The sequence below is a fragment of the Hemicordylus capensis genome, chromosome 7 (genome assembly GCF_027244095.1).
Source record: "Hemicordylus capensis ecotype Gifberg chromosome 7, rHemCap1.1.pri, whole genome shotgun sequence".
Taxonomy (NCBI): Eukaryota; Metazoa; Chordata; class Lepidosauria; order Squamata; family Cordylidae; genus Hemicordylus; species Hemicordylus capensis.
Window position 1 is genome coordinate 28,805,033 of NC_069663.1, and position 18,542 is coordinate 28,823,574.

An 18,542-nucleotide genomic window follows, 5' to 3' on the forward strand; every position below is an offset into this window, starting at 1 on the left:
GCGTCCCCTGCCGCCTCTGGCCCCGCCGGCCTCTGCGCTTGTGAGGGCTGCGCTGAACAGAGAGGGGCTGAGGCAGCCCGGCGGAGCCCCAGTGGCTGGAGAGGCCGGCTGCCTTCGGGTCCTGCATGGGGGGAGCGGAGAGCAATGGGCTCGGGCCCCGCTGGGGACAAGAGAACGCCCTGCTCCCCCCCCCTCCACTGAAGTAGTTATGGAGTAGGGGGCCAGAAGATGGCTGCAACCGGGGAGGTTCCAGTCCCTCTCAGATGCCCAGCCCAGCGGAGGGCTCCTGCCTTCCTGCGCTAACCCTAACCGGCAGAATCTCTTGTGGACCTGCCCCCCACGTTCTCTTTGGCTGACCGGCTCAATGCTGGCAGGCCTGTGGGTGAGCGGCAGCAGCTGGGGCAGGCAGTGGTCCTTCTCCCCACTCCTCAGACACAGAAGCCCCCCCCGCCCCCCCAAGCCTAGAGAAGGCTTCATGTCCACTGACAGCCACCTTTATTGAGGGGGAGGGTACAGTCCCTCATACATAAATAGGATAAATAGTGGCCGTGGCGGGGTGGTCCAAGCAGCCATTCTGGCCGGCTGGCGTGCAGAGGGCGGACGGCTGCAGTGAGGGCCATGGTGGCCTCCGGGCGGGGCCGCTTGCGGCCCCCGACTCCCTGAGAAATAGCAGCTGCTCTGGGCCAGAGCACGGCCCCTCCCAGCCCGTCGGGAGGAAAGGGGGCTCTCTTTGGGCAGGCAGGAGTGGGCAGCCTCCGGGGGCCAGAGCGGGGCTGGCGGTCCCTGGCTGGCCAGAGAGCGAGTTAAAGCCTGCTCCGGGTGCTGGAGCCCCACAAGCCCAGCGGGAGAGAAGAGCTCCAACATTGGTTGCCAGCAAGAGGGAAGCGGAGGGGCGTGGAGCAGTCCTAGGGGGAGCCGCTGTGCACGAGGTCCTGCGCGCTGGAGCTGAGGCTGCACAAGTTGGTCAGGCTCCTGGCGGGCTGCTGCAGGGAGGAGACAGACATCACGCTAGCACCGCCGTCTAAGGAGCCAGAGGGTGGGGGGTGGCAAAGGAGGCACAGCCGCCTCTCCCTCCGTCCTTCCTTCCTGGAGCTCTGTTTGCCCCTCTCCCTGCTCTCTCCTGCCCCATGCTACCTGCAGGCTGGCCATTCGCCTGGTAGAGCTGCGTGGTGAACTGCAGGCAGCACAGCTCTCATTGACCGGGGGCGGGGGCAGGAGGAAGAGAGAGGAGCCACTGGAGCTGCCAGGAACCAGAGGCAGCGGCACCCCCCCCCCACACTCCTTAAGACAGGCAGCTCCTGTCCCCTCTCGGCTCCTAGTCGTCCCCTGCTGGATCACGTCCCTCCCCTTAGACTGTAGGCAGCTTCGGCCATAGGGAAGGACCCTCGTCTGCAACCCAGGAGAGCCACTGCCTGTCACAGTGCGGACAAGACGGGAGCCAGACGAAACAAGGCTGCCACTCGGGGCAGGACAGCTTCTGCCTCCCGCCTCCAGCTCCTTCCTGCAGCCCCTCTCTCTGCAGGAGCAGCAGGGCGGCATTTGGGTCTGCCCCCTCCTTGGAGCTCTAGCAGGTACAACCGACGCTGCACGTGCCCAGTCTCTGGCTCCTCAGTGTCCTCCTCCACCCGCCCCCTCCTGAGCAAAGCTGGAAGGTTCTCTAGGGCAGGGGTGGCATCACATTACAGCTGGGGGGGGGAGGTGGGGGCTGCAGCCCACCAGCCGCTGGAGAGGCTGTAGCCCAAGTGGGTTGGCCAGCCCCCACAGGCTGCAAGAGCATGGCCTGGGGCAGCCCTGGAGAAGGACAACCGGCCAGCCAGGGAGAGCTGCAAGGCGCACATCCCAGGGGGACGGGGGCAGGCCCCCCAAGCCAGCCCGGTTTGTCCAGCCGCCGCCTCCCCACTGGTGTCCAGGAGCAGCCTCACTCACACTCACCGCACCGGCAGCCGGCCTCTCGCCCACGTGCAAGGTGTTCAGGGAGGTGGCCCGCTTCATCCTGTGCGGACAAGACATGCCTGTCAAGCTCTGAGCTCCTTGCCCAAGGTTGGAAGCCAAGGCTGCTGCCTCCAGCCGCTGCAGGGCGGCGCCAGACTTACCCAGCCGCCGGCGGGGCCATGGGGCGCCGGACCCCTTCCCCTTTGAGGCGGGAGACCAGTTTCTCGCTGCTGCGCTTGAGGGACTCGCGGAATCGAGAGAAGGAGCTGCTGCGTCTCAGGCTCCCCAAGGAATCCTGGCCAAGAGAAGGGGAGGAAGAGGGCCTGTGGGAGGGAAGCCGCCGCCGCCACCACTGCCAGTCCGGCGGTGGGCCAAGGCTCTGACTCGGCAGGAGGCAGCGGCCTCCCTCACTACCCAACCAACCAAGGGCTGGCCTTGGAGGGCCCCCAAGGCAGCCCTGCTGGGGCTCTTGACCTTGGAAAAGAGGCAACTCAGGGGAGGCAGGATCGAGGTGGAGAGGGTGGCCGGAGAGCAATATTTCTCTCCCTCTCTCACACAACACTAGAACCAGGGACCATCCCATGAAACTGAAGGTTGGGAAATTTAGGACCGACAAGTGAAAAAGTCCTTTTTCACACAGCACAGAGTGAATGTATGGAATTCCTTGCCATGGGATGTGGGGAGGGCCACCAGCTTGGATGGGGCTTAGACAGATTCGAGGAGGGCAGGGCTATCCATGGCTACTGGTCTGGTGGCTGTGGGCCACCTCCAGCCTCAGAGGCACGATGCCTCTCGCTACCAGGGGCAGGGGCGCCACCGCAGCAGGAGAGAGAGGGCCTGCATCAGTGGTGGGACACCTGTTTTGCAGGCAGGAGGTCCCAGGTTCAATCCCCGACAGACTCCGATGAAAGGATCCCTTTCAAATGGGGTTAGATGAGAAGACCTCCAACTCTCAAAACTCTGTGAAGGGAGCAAGCTTGGCTTCAGCCCTTCCAAAAAAGCTCCAACCCTCCAGCAGAAAGGGAAGGAGGAGGAACAGGGCCTATCCAGAAAGATGGGGAGAACAGCACTGCATGGGGGATTTTGCAACAAGCCCACCGGAGGGGCTTCCCAAAAGAGACCCTGCCCTGACACTTACCTGGCCTTGCTGAGCACCTCTTCCAACTCCCATTCTGCTCTCATCTGAAAGATTGCGGGGGGGGGGGGAGGAAGACACTCATAGAGCCACCCCATCTTTTGAGAAGGAAGTAACTCCCCATAGCTCAATGGTTAGAGCAACTGCTTGGCACACACAGAGTCCCAGTTCAGTCTCTGGCATTTCCAGTTAAAAGGGTTTCAGGGAGCTGAACTCTGCCTGGGACCCTGGAGAGACCCCTGAGCTGAGCCCCCTGAGCCAAGCAGCCTCACAGGTCACACAGATTCCTGCATGGGGGCGGGGGGGGGGGCCTCCCTTCCCTCCAGGGTCTTGGAGGAGAGGCAGCCATGCACACCCCTCTGCCGGGCAAAGCTTACCGCCCCGGTGGTTGATCAGGTCCTGGTCGTGGGAGGAGAGGATCTCCTTGTACAGCTCCTCTGCCTGGGGGTACTTGCCCTGTTTCAGGTACGAGGAAGCCTGGAGAGGGGGAAAGGGGGCCACAGAAGCAGGCAGGGTGCCTACACCACACAGACCCTACCAACCGGGCTGCTGAACAGCTCTTCCTCAGTGTGCAGGCACATGCACACACCCCACCCCCAATTTACCAGGTTGTTTTTGGTTTTGGCGACATTGGGGTCGTTGGGACCCAGCCGGGTCTGGTAGATGCAGAGAGCCCGCTGGTAGTATTGCTCCACCTCCTCAAACTTGCCCTGGTTCTGACACAGCAGCGCCAAGTTGTTCAGCTGTTTGGCCACATCCGGGTGGTCCGTACCCAGCACCTGATCCAGGGGAAAGGAGCACACACTTCAGGGAGGGCTCAGAGCTTGATTACCTGGGCCCACCCCGCCACCCCATTTCTTGATCCAAAATTTGCCACCCACAGCATGCAATAAATCAGTTTTGCACACATTCTATGTCCCCCAACCACACGCAAGTACTCTGGGCTGCCTCTCAAACCAAGTTTCAGTTTCCCAAAAAGCAAGCATCTAGTCCTCATGGTGGCCAAGGAACTTTTAGAAATTACAAGAATATTTTGGTTTGCAAACCAACCTGCTACACAGGGCAACTGGTCTCCCAGTGGCCAGGGCTGCATCGCTCTGCCCAGGCTGCCCCCCCCTCCCCGCCAGCTCTTATCTCCTTGTCTTCTCCTCAGCTTGTACACACCACCCACAGGACTCTTTCAGGCATACAGTTGGGGGGGGGGAATGTTGAAACCCCATCTCCCCGCTCCACCCAGCAAATTCCCACCATTTCTAAAATATGCAAAATGCAGGTCTTGGGGTGGGGGGGGGACCGTATAACGTCACGTAGCATTAACTTCTGCACACTTACATAAACACTAACCCCATTAACCAACGATGCTCCGTCTTCTTGGCATCCAGTGAATGTACATAAGCAGGCTGCAACATAGAGGGCTGCAACATGGTTATGCGTGTACACTTGCATGCCTTGACGCAGTATTCAATGTGATGAGCAGATGGGAGTCTGAACACACGTGTGGCAAAGGGGTGGAGCCTGCCAGCCCTCACAGGGTGTGTACACACACACACACACACACACCCCATGATCTGGGCTGTGCAACAGCTGATTTCTTGTTTTTCCTTTTTTCCTGCCACAAACAAACTTGAATCTGTGAAACTGACACTCCTTGGAAAGCCCACCCAGCTAATGACTTCCCACCATTACAAAGATCAACTTATAGTCAGCCACCAGAATTAGACTCTGTGTGTGCGCCATTGAAATGCGACTTTGAAGTCGGTTTAAGGAAAAATTTGTGCATTCCATCATGCCTCATCAAAACCCAGCACTGGATGCCTAAATTATCATGGCAATCCTGGTATTTTTTAAAAAAGCAAACACGTTTCTAGCCCTTAAGGTTGCTTGGAGGCTTGCAAGCTACGTCGCAAGTCTCAGACGCTGGATTCCAAGCAGGATTTCCTGCACAGGGCTGGGCTCCAGTGGCCCCGATTCCGCCTCCCGCCCCATGACTACAAAGCGCACAGCCAAGCTGCATCATTCATTCTGCTTTCCTTGGGGCAGCAGTACTGGTCTATCTTTCAAAGCCCAGAAGCAACACCGCCTTGCTCTCGAGGCCTTCACCTTCTCGCGGATCTCCAGGGCTCGCTTGCAAAGCGGTTCTGCCTCCTTGTATTTGCCTCGCTTGCCATAGAGAACAGCCAGGTTGTTTAGGGTGGCAGCCACCTGTGGGGGGGGGGCAGCAAGTCAGTCGGGCCCTCCTCACTCTCCCCCCAAAGCCTCAAACCATCACATTCCTGCCAGTCCTCTGGTGGGTCTCTGGCCAACAAGCAGCTGTTGCAGGCTGCAGGCCCCCCCCCCCCCCGCTTGAGACCCTGCAAAGGGCCCAGCTTAGCCGGATGGCTCCTCAAACAGGCCCTCCGCTCCCCTGGGAGCACAGAGCCCCCTCAATGGCCACCCAGAGAGCGGCAGGCCTCCCTCCGCAGGGACCCCCGGCCCTTACCGCAGGGTGCTCGACTCCCAAGGTCTGCTCCCGGATGTCCAGGGCGTCGTTCAGCAGCTCCGTGGCTTCCTTGTACTTATTCTGGTCCCTGCAGGAGGAGGAGGAGGAGAGGGCGCTGGGTCCCAAGCGTCTTCTGCTCCCACCAGCCCTGCAGGGCAGAGAGCTGGCTCCTTTGGGCTCCATCCCAGACGGCCCCCCTCACCTGTAGACCAGGGCCAGGATATTGAGCATGGTGGCCACATCTGGGTGGCTGTGGCCGGAGCTCTTCTCCAGGTCCTCCAGCGCCTGCTTGCAGAGGGGCACGGCCACTTCGTAGCGTCCCTGAGAGGCATACTGGATGACCAGGTTGTGCAGCGTGCGCAGGCGTGCTGGGATCTCGTAGCCGCCTTGCTGGGCTGCCGAAGCAGCGGCACTTGGGCCGTGGCCCCCTGCGGAGGGAGAGGGGCAAGGGCCAGTGGAAGTGGGGCTGCCTGCCTGGGTCAGACCCCTCAGCCTCCCTACGCAGCCTAAGGGCTCTGGGGGGAGTGGAGGAGGAGGACAACATCCTGGACCCAGGAAGGATTCCTCCAGCCCCCTTAGGCAGATCTCTGGCGTGGCCACACTTGGAGCACTGTGTACAGTTCTGGACACCTCATCTTGAAAAGATGTTGTAGGGTTGGGAAAGGTGCCGAAGAAAAGGACCAAAAGGATCAAGAGGGCACAGCATCTTCTCTCCAGGGAAAGGCCACATTTGGAGCTTTTTAGTTTATGAACAAAGATACCCAAGGAGGGACCTCATAGGAACATAGGCAGCTGCCATACACTGAATCAGACCACTGGTCTATCCAGCTCAGCATTGTCTTCACAGACTGGCAGCAGCTTCTCCCAGGTTGCAGGCAGGAATCTCTCTCAGCCCTATCTTGGAGATGTCGCCAAGGAGGGAACTTGGAACCTTCTGCTCTTCCCAGAGTGGCCCCATTATCCCCTAAGGGGAAGATCTTACAGGGCTCACACATCAAGTCTCCCATTCAAATGAGCTTTATCACATTATACATGGTGTGGATACTTTCCCCCTTTGTGTCTCATAATACTAGAACTTGCAGGTCACTCAACAAACATAATTGGCAGGAGATTCCGGACAGACAGGAGAAATTCCTTCACACCATGACTAATGGAATTCACTGGCACCAAGGCAGAGTGAAGGTCATTGGCCTGGATTACTTTAAGAGAGACAGAGAGGTCTCCCACTGACTATTAAGCCTGATGGAACTTCCATGTTCAAAGGAAGTATACCCCTGAAAACCATTTGCTGGGAGCTCTTCCTCCACAAATTTGTCTGATCCCCTGTCAAAGCTACAGAAACAAATGGGCAACACCCCACATTGTGGCAACGCACTATATGAACTAACTGTGCATTGTGTGAAGGAGAACGTTCTTCTGTCCGTCCTGAATTTGCCGCCCACCCATTTCAGTGGATGATCCCTTCATTCTTGTACCATGAGAAAGGGAGAAGAACTTCTCTCCAGCCACTTTCTCCACATCATGTCCAGTTAGAGATGCTTGGACAGGATTCTTATGGAGTCTCTGGACAGCCTAAATTGCAACCTTCACCCTTACAAGAAAAGTAGTTCGTGTTGGCTGCATCCACTGTTCCCTCTAAGGCGTGAGCATGTGCGTGCGCTCACACATTTTCTGATGTCCGCTAAGTTCATTTTAGATCCCACTCAGGCTGAATCAGGAAGGTCCCACCCTGAATGCCTGTGCGCACACACTGCCTTGATACTACCACTCAGAACAAAACTCATTCTGCACACAGATGACAAAAATTAGAGAGAACACAGGTTGCAACATGCCACACCTCTCTCTTCGGTGTGATAAGCAGCTGGTCACTGCAAGTTTCCACCTCCCTAAATAGCTGCCACCCACCCATCCCATCCACCATCACGGTCCCAAATACACACCCTGCCTCTGTTCATCATCATCGCTGGGGAAAAGCGAAGACAGGCTGTCCTTGCGCTGGTCAGCGTCCTCCTCCACCTGCAGTGAGATGGGGGAACTGTCACGGCAGAGGCCTCATTGCATGTGCTTCATTGCATGTGCTACTTGTTTTCAAAGTCATGTTTCTGGGCCTTAAGGGTACAGAGCAAAGCTTGGAGTCATAAGGGCGGTGTCTAGTTAAGAATGCAAGAAGAGTCCTGTTGGATCAGGGTACAGATCTGTCTCAGCCAGCTTCCCAAAGAAGCCAACAAGATCCTCTGGGATCAACAAGCATAAGCTGAAGGCAACAGCCCTAGTTTGTTCTTTGCCTTTAGTACTTAAAACCCTGTGATAGACTGCCTCTGATCTTGGAGGTTTCATTTAGTCATGACGACTAATAGCCACCGGTGGATCTTTCCTTCTCCATCTAAGGGTCTAATCCCCTTGCAAAGCCATCTAGGTTACTGGCCATAACCACCACGTCTTATGGCAGCAAATCCTATAAAGTAATAATTACGTGAAGGAGAACTTGTTTGGTCTGTCCTAAGCCTAGGCAGAACTCAGAAGCCAGCATTTCCAATTTTGGTAGAATTTATTCTTGGTATGAGATCTGAGTTCCCCTCCTGTCCCAAGACATTCCACAATTCCACTTTCAAAAAGGTATAAATATCAAACTCAGAAATCAGCCTCCAAATGCATTTCCAGAGCCTGGCTCAGTCTTGAAAGATGTGGAAAAGACTTCTGAGCCTGTGCAAAGTGGCCTTCCCCTCCAGCACTGAGGAATCTAACAGTCAGCCCCAATCCCTGGCATTAGTCCAGGGACGAGGGAGAGTGTCTAGGCAGGCAGGCTGCCCCCCCCAATCCATTCAAACAGCAGATTTTTTAAAAACAGCATTATCACTATTATTAATACAAGTATTTGCAAAAACTGTAGGTGGCAAGCACCAACAGAGAAGAGGCCTTCTCTCATACAGGAGGGAACGCCTCTTCTAGGGTTTGTGACAGATGTGTGCACCATCTAAAAACAAACTCTTTCCTTTGCTTCCCAACAAGAGGGTGTCTCCAACTGCAGGTTTAACAGCTAAGCTCAAAGATGTTTCCACTGATGAACCGGGCCCTGAGTTTCAGTTCAGCGCACCTGACGAATGGCCAGCCTGCAGGCAGGAGAGAGAGGAGCAACCCCAGCTGCCTCCTCGGGCTGCTTCCCGGCTCCTCACGACTGAGGGGAAATGCTAGGGGCACAGGAAGCTGCCCGATACCAAGACGGAGCAGAACCGGGGCCCATCCAGCTCCACACAGCCCACACTGCCAGGCAGCGGCTCCCTGGGGGTTCCGGGCAGGAGTCTTCCCCAGCGCCGCCTGGAGATGCCTGCATGGACCGCAGGGGCTCTGGCCCCATCCCCAAAGGGGGCACGTGTGGATCCCCACCCAGGCACTGCCCACACCCGCACCCGCTGGGCCTCAGCTGCCTGGTGCCTGGCCTGGGCGCCCTCAGGCCATGCTCTGGCAACGCCCCCCGGCCTGACCTGATCCTCTTTGGGGTCGTACTGCTTGAGCTGGCTCAGGAACTCCAGGTGCTTCTTCTCCTCCTCCAGCTGGGCTACCGACTGCTCGCTGTGCTGCAGCCGCCGCTGAGTGGCCGCCAGCTCGTCCCGCAGCCACAGGTTCTCCTGGCAGAGGCGCTTCACTTGCGCCCGCAGCTTCTGCTTCTCCGCCTCCAGAGCCCCCATGTGAGAGGACAGAGCAATCATCATCTGTGGGGAGGGGGGGAGGGAGGGAGGGAGGTCAGGACACTGGGAGGAGCCCTGCCCCTGGGCGCGCGCGGGGGGGAGCGTCCTCTCCCACCCCCCCTCAAGCTTCTGCAAGCCAACCAGTGTCTGTCCCAAGAACGCACCAGCTGCCATACCGAAGGTGGAGGTGGCCCCCTCCTCATCCCAACCACCCCCCCTTCCTGTCTCCTTCACACTGCGTTCTCCCTTTCCACGGCCACAGCTCCATCGCCCCCTCCAAGCACATGACTCCTTCCCCCCCCCCCCAGGAGACATTTTCCCGCCAGCCAAACCAACCTGCCACTTCCCTCACAGGGCCAGTCAACGTCCTATTGCCGGCACCGGCTCCTTGAGCAGTTAGAACACTCGTGAACATCCCATGATGTCACAGCAGCTCAGCCAATGGACACAGGGCTACGACTGCAGCCAGTTTGTAACCGGGCAGCACCACGAGGGAGACCAGGAGCCACCCCACCGCTACCTGTGCTTCCGCAATGCCCAGCTCAATCCCTTCCAGGCTCTTGCAGACAAGGTCATGTTTCTCCTCCAGAAGTTCCAGGGCCTGCACCTCCATGGATTCGGTGGCTACCGCCACCACGGCCTCCTCCCTCTCGCTCAGCAGCTGCCGTTCCTTCAGCAAGGCCTCCTGCAGCCGCTGGCGGATGCTCTTGTTCTCACTCCGCAGGGCCTCCAGGCCCTTCATCACCTGACGCGTGTTGACAATGATGTCGTCGGCCGTCATTTTCTCCGGCTGGCTGTCGCCCACTCCCACCAAGATGGACATGGCGCGACCCAGTCAGCGGGGAAGGGAAGGAGACAGCAGTGGGTGCCAAGGGCCCCAGGGGAGCCTCTCCCCTCTTCTGGCGCTCAGCTTCTAAAAAGGAGAAAGAGGACAAGGGTGGTTGGGGAGACTCACCCTCCAGCCCCAGAGGCAAGAGGCCCCTACATGCCAGTTGCAGGGGAGCAACCGCAGGAGAGGGGGCCTCAGGCTCTCACCTCTTGGCTGTGGACTCCTCAGAGGTGGACTCTCTGGTGGACTCGACAGGCTTTCTTGGGCCTGATCCAGCAGGGCTGAACTTACGTTCCTATGAGATGGGAGCTCCCCCCCGCCCCCGTTCCAGAAGCGAGGGTTACTTTGTGGTGAAAGCAAGGCCCTCAGCACATTCTCAGAGACCCGACTTTTAAAAATCTCTCAGGCACTGCCAGCGGAACCATACGTCCTTTTCCACAGAAGAAACAAGGGCCTTTCGGTGTTCTCAGAGACAGGCTCTTTCCACAGCTCAGAGCCAGCACCAAACACAGGTCCTGCTTCAAACTGAGAGTTTCTTGTTGCTCTAGATCCTTTCAATCTAGAATGGAGGTCATTGGGAAACAGAAAACCATGCAGTCATGATGGGGTGTGTGTGGGGGGGGGAATCACCTTTCCTCACTTCCCCTCTCCCCTTTCATGAGAAGACATGGAATTCAGAAGTGCTGAGCAACTGATCTCTGTGACAGGGCTGGCATGGGATGCCATTCCAGTCGGGGTTTGGAACTGAGGGACTCAGACCAGAATCCCGCCTCCCAAGGGCCAGGGGAGCCCATTAGCTAGGTAGGAGATCCCTTGGATCGTGGAGGCTCCGGCAAAACCTCCTGAGAACACCCACGTCAGGCGGGGCGAGGCTGGGTCCGCTCCCTCACCACTTGGGGAGGCAGGCGGCCTGCTGGGAGAGGCATGCCACCTCCGTCTTTCCAGAACCAGTCCCACCAGCCTGACGCCTCCATCACAGCAAGCAGCAACGCGTTAGCCGGCTGAGGCCTCTCCGCTGCCGTGCGCAGCCTCACACGCCTGCTCTTCAGAGGCGAGGACGACACACCCGCTCCCGGTTTCAGACCACACCAGTTCCCAGGCAAGGAGCCGCCATCGTTGGCAGGCCCAGCATCCCCAGCCTAGCGTCACCACTGCTCAGCCCCAGTAGTTTGCCAGGTGCGGTGCAGAGCAGGCCAGCAACGGCACCCTCACCACAGCCAGCAGCCAGCACTGACGAAGCTCCAGCCACGCACAACCAGCGGTCACATTTCAAACACCCCAGCAGGCTTTTCAAATTATAGTCGTTATTCTTTTGCATGCTGCTTCGTGAAAGGAAACTTTAAAATAATAAAACCAGCAACTAACTAGACCAGCGACGTTCTGTCTAGGCCAGGGGGAGGCAACCTCTGCCATCCTGCTGTTGCTGAACTACAACTCCCATCACCCCACTGCAGCTGACTGTAGCATATAGGCCAGTGTCATATTCACAAGTCTTCTCTGCGGCCACCAGAGCAACCCATCAGCTTTTGCAGGCCAAGACCCTGGCCCTGGGCCCAGCTGCATGCCTGCCCAGGATCACAGAACTGCTCCCGCACCCACAGCCATGTGCCAACTCAAGGTGCCAACTCAGCATCATCCAGGAACCTAGGAAGCTGCCAGATACAGAGTCAGACCCTCGGTCCATCTCGCTCAGTATTGTCTACACAGACTGGCAGAGATCGATCCAAGGTTGCCGATAGGAATCTCTCTCAGCCCTCTCTTGGAGATGCTGCCAGGGAGGGAACTTGGAACCTTCATGCTCTTCCCAGAGCGGCTCCATCCCTTAAGGGGAATATCTTACAGTGCTCACACATTCGTTCATTCATATCCCACTCTTCCTCTGAGGAGCCCAGAGTGGCGTACATGGTTATCTTTATCCTCACAATAACCCTGTGAGACAGGTTAGGCTGAGAGATACATGACTGGCCAAGAGTCACCCAGTGAGTTTCATGGTTGAATGAGGATTCGAACTCAGGTCTTCCCAGTTCTAGTCCAGCACTCTAACCACTACACTCTGCTGGCTCTCCTAGATGGGAGACATCTAGTCTCCCATTCATATGCAACCAGGGCAAGCCCTGCTTAGCAAAGGGGACCAGTCATGTTTGCTACCCCAAGACATCTCCCCTTCTTCCAAACAGGAGCCACCGATTCCAGAACTACAGACTCCAAACTGACGCAATCACCACTGCAGAGATGAGGAATAACCCTCCCATGGCCGCCTGGGTTGAGAAAGGACCTCCTCCAGGCAAAGCAGAAGACAAGAAGCTTCTGTCTTTCAGGGGGCAAACGGCCCATCCGTATTCTCAGGATAGTAACTCTTCTAGGCTTATTTGTAAGGTCTTTGCTCTGGCATAAGGGTCTTATGACAGTCTGCTGTACTTTCTTCAGGTCAGGCTGGGGAGACATTTGCACAACAACCCTGTGAGGTAGGGGAGGCCAAGAGATCCTGACTGGCCCCAGGTCACCCTATCAGCTTTGCCTGAGCATCTGAGAATCTGAGCAGGCATTTGAACCCCGGTCTTCCTCCACCCTGATATGTCATTTTGACCATCCTACCACACATTTCCAGTGGGAGGCGGTTGCAAAGGCATCCCACCAGCAGTGTTTACATTAAAAGAAGCAGGTCTTGGGTTCAAGCCTGCTGCCTTGACACTATGCCCCTAGTCTGACCAGGGAGAGGGTGGCTGCAATTATCTAGGGGTAAGAAAACTTTGTGCATGTTCAGTGAGACTTGGGAACCAAATCCTGTGCTAGGGATTCAGCAGCCAAAAGCCACCCGAGGAGTAGAAGCTGTTCCCTCCACAGTTGCCAAGCGCAGTTGTGTGCAAGAGAGACTGGCCACCATCCTCCAGCTTCCCCTCAAAATGGCCTTCCTGTGAAAGTAGTTGCTGACCATGGTCCTACTCATTCCTGCTACAGTCTGCAAAATACCCCACCCCTCACACCCACCCCACACACACAGAGACACACTCCAAGCCTGCCAATCACCACTTGCATTGCTGCAAGCTGGAATAGTCTCCAGGCAACCATGCAAATAAAATTTTGCACATGGGAAGAAAGCCAGTCTCCCAGACCCCCAGCTCTTTTCAGTCGGCTGCTGTGACATGAACAGCTAAACTGGGCACGCTGCTGCACCCCACACACAGATACGTGGTGGGGGGGGGAGTAGTGAGGAGAGACCCTCACAGCCAGGCTGCACACACACTGCCAGTCAGCCTGGGAGGGCAAGTTAGTTGCATGCACTCTTTGCCACCCTTAAACATCTCACACCCACACATCAGGGACCACCTGGTTTAAGAACCCAGGAAGCGGCCTTGCACCGAGTCAGACCATTGGGCCCACCTTGCTCGCTGTTGCCTACACCGGCTGGCAGTGGCTTTCTTTCAGGCAGGAGTCTCTCCCAGCCCGACCTGGAGATTCTGCCAGGGATTGAACCTGGGACCTTTTGCACGCAGATACTCTTCCACTGAGCGATGGCCCCCTCTCCTAAGGAGACTCTCTTATGGCACGCATATGTAGTCACCCATCCAAATGCAAACAGAGGTGGACCTTGCTTAGCAAATGAGACAATTCATGCTCACTGGCGCAGCAGGGAAATGACTTGACTTAGCCAGCCAGAGGTTGCCGGTTTGAATGCCCGCGGGTATGTTTCCCAGATGATGGGAAACGCCTCTATCGGGCAGCAGCGATCTAGGAAGATGCTGGAAGGCATCATCTCACACTGCGCGGGAGGAGGCCATGGCCAACCCCTCCTGTATTCTACCAAAGAAAACCACAGAGCTCTGTGGGTGCCAGGAGTTGACATGACTGGACAGCACACTTGACCTTTTTACCACAAGAACAGCTCTCCTCCCATACAGCAGGGCTGGCCTAACCTTAACCTAAAGTCAATCTACTGGGAGCAGGGAAGAGGGGCTTGGACTTCTTGATCTTAACTCAAACTTGCTGACTAGGCCATTCACATGTTATGTTCAACACTTGCACAATGAGTGGACAGTCTACACAGGTCCAGTCATTCACATGTTATGCTGAACGCAGGCACAAAAGTACACTTCTCATCTGTGCCCTGCATTTGAAGGGCCTGTACCCAGGTTCACTTTTAACACGAACACAGTCATTCAAACAAACTCAAACTCATGTGCAAGTGTACAGACACCTGTAGGTTCCTCCAGCACAATATCTCAACCAGGCTCTTGGTTCCAGACCTTGGGAAAGCCACCTGCGAGGGCTGCAGTCCTGGACACACTTTTTCTCGCGGAGGAAACCTGCAGAGGGCTGGGATGGACACCCTCCGCTCCTCCGACTTTGCTACGCAGCCTCACATTCCTAAGGTTTCCCGTCGCAGGTCTTTGGAAGGGAGGCAAACATGTTTTTGTTTTATCCTCAGGCTGGCCTGAGGTATCTTCACGAGCCGCCCCTAACTCTTTTTAAAGTTGACTCCACAGTGGAAGGAGAAAGCAAACCAGGCCCCTGGCACCAGCCCTGCCCCACCCACTACACACCCCAAAGCCAGCCCCGCCGAGTCCCGTCACGCCGCTTGCGCCCAAGTAAGCAGCGTTGCCGCTGGGATCTCCCAAGAAGCTCAAAAGGCTTGCTTACCTGGCTTTGGAAGGGGTGGGGGGAGAATGCTCGGGGGGGGGCGGCGGGATCCAGCGCCCCTTTGCTCCTGCTCCTGCAAGAAAGGCGCACGCAGATGGGAGGGGGGACAAGCGAAGGCAACCCTCCCCCCCTGCCTGCCCGCCCGCCCCGATTCCTGGATCTGCCTCCCATGCAAAAGACACAACACCGCCGCCTCTTAAATCCCCCGCCACGGGCCCCACCCGAGAGCAGCCGCGCAGCAGCGCATCCTGGCTGGCTCCCTCCTTGTTGCCGCCTTGCAGAGGGCCGGGCCGGGCCGGGCGAGGGTCCGTGGCAAAGCTCGCCCGCCCGCCCGACCACCCGCCCCGATCCCCGCACCTGCACAGCGCCTCGCGCCCGCCCGCCGCCGCGCTGATGCCGGAGCAGAGCAGCCTCGCCTCCCGCACCCCGCGGCTCCTCCTCCCCGCCCAGCTGGGCCGGCTCACCTGCCTGCGCCGCCCCCTGCCTGCCCTCCATCTTGGCCGCCGCCGGGGGGCGCGGGCGCGGGCACGGGCGCCGGAACGGAACGGTAGCCCCGGAGCCAAGCCAGGCAATGCGCTCTGCACGCACCCAGAGGCCCCTTGCCGCCCCGGCATTTCACGCGCGCCCGCGCCGATTCGGGGCTCCGGGGGGTTCTCGCTGCTGGTGGTGGGCCATTGCAGTCGGGCGGGGGGCTGCTGGTCCTCAGGAGGCCGTGGCGGCGCTTCTTCACTCACTCACAGTCACACACACACAACACACACACACACCCTGGGAGAACGGCGTGGTGGTGGCCCGGGTGGCTCGTGGATCTCGATGCAGAAGGAGTACAGTAATCAACAAGGCGGGTTTCTGGTTCTCTCAGCGGGTGCTGCTGCCGCTGCCAAAGTGGGCCAGAAGGTGCCCAGCCAGGGGCCGCCACCACAAGACACCCTCCCTGGTGTCCCGGGGGAAGGGTCTTCAGAGCAGCCGCCGCCCCTCCCTGGGTGGCTGTGCCTCCCCCCCCGCCCCCCAGAAGTCCCTGCCTGCCCTGCCAGAAGAGACTGGGAGGAAGGAGCCCAAAGGCCGGCCGAGCAGGCAGGCACCTGGCGGGCCCCAGAAGCCAAGAGCTGCTGCTGCCAGCCTGGGTAAGCTTTGCTAGATGGCCCTATGGTCTGACTCAAGAGCAGGCAGCTTCCTCTGTTCCTAGACATGCACCATCTAAGAACAAGGAGAGATGCTTGTTTAGCCTTCCAGAGGCTTGTTTGGGTCATATGCACACTGGTACAGACTTAATTTATAAATCGAGTCCATGTAATTTGATCAATCAACTCCTGCTGCTTTCCCTGGACAACAGCCCTAATTCTAAGCGAATGTCACAGTTTCATGCCAGCACGATCCTGTGGGGGAAGGTCAGCAAAGGCCAGATTGGGGTGGGCTGGAGAAGGACCACCTTCACGAATTACTGGTTATTTAGCAGCAGACGGGGTGGGGGTAGGGAGAGGGGCCAGGTGGGGCTTGCAGCAGACTGAAGTCACCCACTGAATATTGCATGAAAGTGCCTCCTCTGAGCACGCTGGGCACGGGCCTCCGGCTTTCTGCTCCACCAGCAAGAGCACTCCTGGCAAGCAGCCAGCCAGCCAGCCGGCTCCTTGCTCTGGTGCCTAAGCAGGGGCAGCTATGGAGCAGCAATAAATCCAGACTTCTCCCCCACCCTGTGATGCTGAGCAAGCAAAGCTATCTTGAATCATCGAGGAGGGAAAGGAGCCAGGTGGCTGGGGAGAGAGGCGGAGGGGGCTGCCCAGCACCCCCAGGCAGAGACCGGAGCCTAGATGGGCACGGCTGAGCTCCTGCTGCTGCTGCTGCCCTTGTGGTGTGGGGGGCCCAGCAAGCACCAAGCTCTGAGCGGATCCCTTGGACTGGGCTGCTGGTGAGCAGGTGTGGACTAGGATGCCGCCTGCAGGAGAAGAACTGCTGCCTCGGCAGAAGGCTGAGATGCAAGACAGGACCACGTCGCTGGGCTGTGTCTCCCATTCGGCTGGCCTCAGCTCCGGTGCCCGTCAGCAGCTGCAGCTGGTGCTTGGAGGAGGTCCAAGCGGTGGGTCTCGCTGTGTTACAGTGGCCCAAGGAGGTCTCCAAGCAGAGGGTGCACCTCCACCCCCCCCCCACCTTATAACTAGAGGTCTCCAGCCAAAGATCTGGGAGGCTAATTCCAGCCACTGTGCAAAACACAGCCCCCCCCCCGGACGGACTCCATGGCTTGCCCACCCCCTTCCTGCCAAAAGCAGAGAGATGCGGCTTTGGGCAGGGAGGAGAGCTGGTCTGGTGGGAGCCAGCACGGAATTGTCCCCTTTGCTAATCAAGGTCTGCCCTGGTCGCATATGAATGGGAGACTAGAAGTGTGAGCACTGGAAGGTGTTCCGCTCAGCAGAGGATGGAGAAGAGCATCGAGGTTCCCAGTTCCCTCCCTGGCAGCATCTCCAACGAGATAGGGCTGGGAGAGAGACTCCTGCCTGCAGCCTTGGAGAAGCCGCTGCCAGCCTGTGCAGACAATACTGAGCTAGATGGACCGAGGGTCTGACTCAGTTTGTGGCAGCTGCCTATGTTCCCCTGAACCCTCCCGAGTGACGTCTTCCCCTCCCTCGCTCTTGTGATCTTGTCCTCTCTCCTACCATGGCTAACAAGTGTGAAAAACCAGAAGTGGAAGAAGGTGGCTTCTTACTCTGCTCTTGATTACCTGGTTTGTGCAAAAAAGAATGCAAACATTTGATCTTAACATACGCATGTATTTGGATGACACTCCCAGATGTGTGCCCAAAGGCAGGGGGACGGGCCAGACATTCCCATGGGCCATGTGGCCAAACTTCTGAGGAGGATATACACCTCTCCCAGTCTGGCCATGCTGACCCACAGTCTCCTTCTTGGCGAAGCATCCGGTCCAGGTTTCCGGGCAGGTGAATTCAGAGCAAGAGCTCGGCTTCCGCGATCCTGTCGCTCAGGTTCTGCAGCGATTCGAGAGCTGAACTAACCAGATCAGAGCAAAGGGCCTTTCAGCACCGCTCAGCTTCTCTGCAAGCAGATTGGCTTGCAAGGGCAGCTGAGCTGAGCTGTGCTGCTCAGCGCTTGCCTTTGGCCGCCCAAGCCCGGCTCTTGTGCCGGTGGGTGGCCAGCAGTGCCAGTGAAGTGGGCAGAAGAAGGGCAGCGTTCAGAGACTGGGCTACAAGGCAGGCCCGGACCTTGAGACAGGAAGCCCAGAAGGGCAGCTCTGGCCTGCGGTTCCACACAGGGGCACTGCCCAGTGTTCTGGCAGGATTATACCGCTGCTGGTTCGGACTGGACTTCCACACCTGTGGCGTGAAGCAGCTGCATTTCTTCACCTAGTGACCCTTCGGCCTACTGGGATTCTCTCCCCCAACCCACCCCCCAGTTTGAGGCAAATCTGGAGCCAGCCACAAGAGGGCAGCATAGCCCTGTCTGTGTGCACCAGTAAACAGAACATCCCATCTCTTGGCCAAAGGACCAGCGGCCAGGCCGCATTGACTACTAGAGGCCCATCGCTGGTTGCCGTGGGAACAAGGCTAGGCCCCCTTGATCCCTTTCAAATCCCCCGAATAGGAAAAAGGCCAAGCACCAAATGCTTCTTCTGCAAACACTAGGTAGTTTTCTGCACAGACAACAGCAAGCACAACAGAGGAGTTGCAGTTGTACTGAGCTCCCCTTCAAGGACAGCAATACCAGGGGTGCAGGTCCCCCTAAACCAGCGAGAACTCCCCCTCCCTGCCCTCCTGCACACTCTAGTGACTCACCCCTTCCCGCCACCAAAGCTAACAACCCATATCTCTCCTGCAAAACTGCCTTTCCTCTTCC

General features: G+C 57.8%; 1 protein-coding gene across 2 annotated transcripts; it reads right to left on the minus strand.

Moving 5' to 3' along the window:
• Positions 1-478: 478 nt before the first annotated feature.
• On the minus strand, positions 479-14,789 carry KLC3 (kinesin light chain 3). Of its 2 annotated transcripts, none has more exons than XM_053268915.1 (13): positions 14,700-14,789; positions 9,753-10,145; positions 9,029-9,256; positions 7,487-7,562; positions 5,749-5,974; positions 5,547-5,634; positions 5,168-5,269; positions 3,673-3,846; positions 3,445-3,544; positions 3,071-3,114; positions 2,094-2,227; positions 1,927-1,993; positions 479-983 (listed from the first exon to the last, which is right to left on the minus strand). In XM_053268915.1, the coding sequence occupies exons 2-13, from the start codon at positions 10,053-10,055 to the stop codon at positions 906-908; spliced, it is 1,620 nt and encodes a 539-aa protein (XP_053124890.1). In that variant the 5' UTR covers positions 10,056-10,145; positions 14,700-14,789; the 3' UTR covers positions 479-905. The 2 variants fall into 2 exon arrangements, with proteins under 2 accessions (XP_053124890.1, XP_053124891.1); XM_053268916.1 differs by having other exon boundaries at positions 1,933-1,993; positions 14,700-14,782.
• Positions 14,790-18,542: the final 3,753 nt, after the last annotated feature.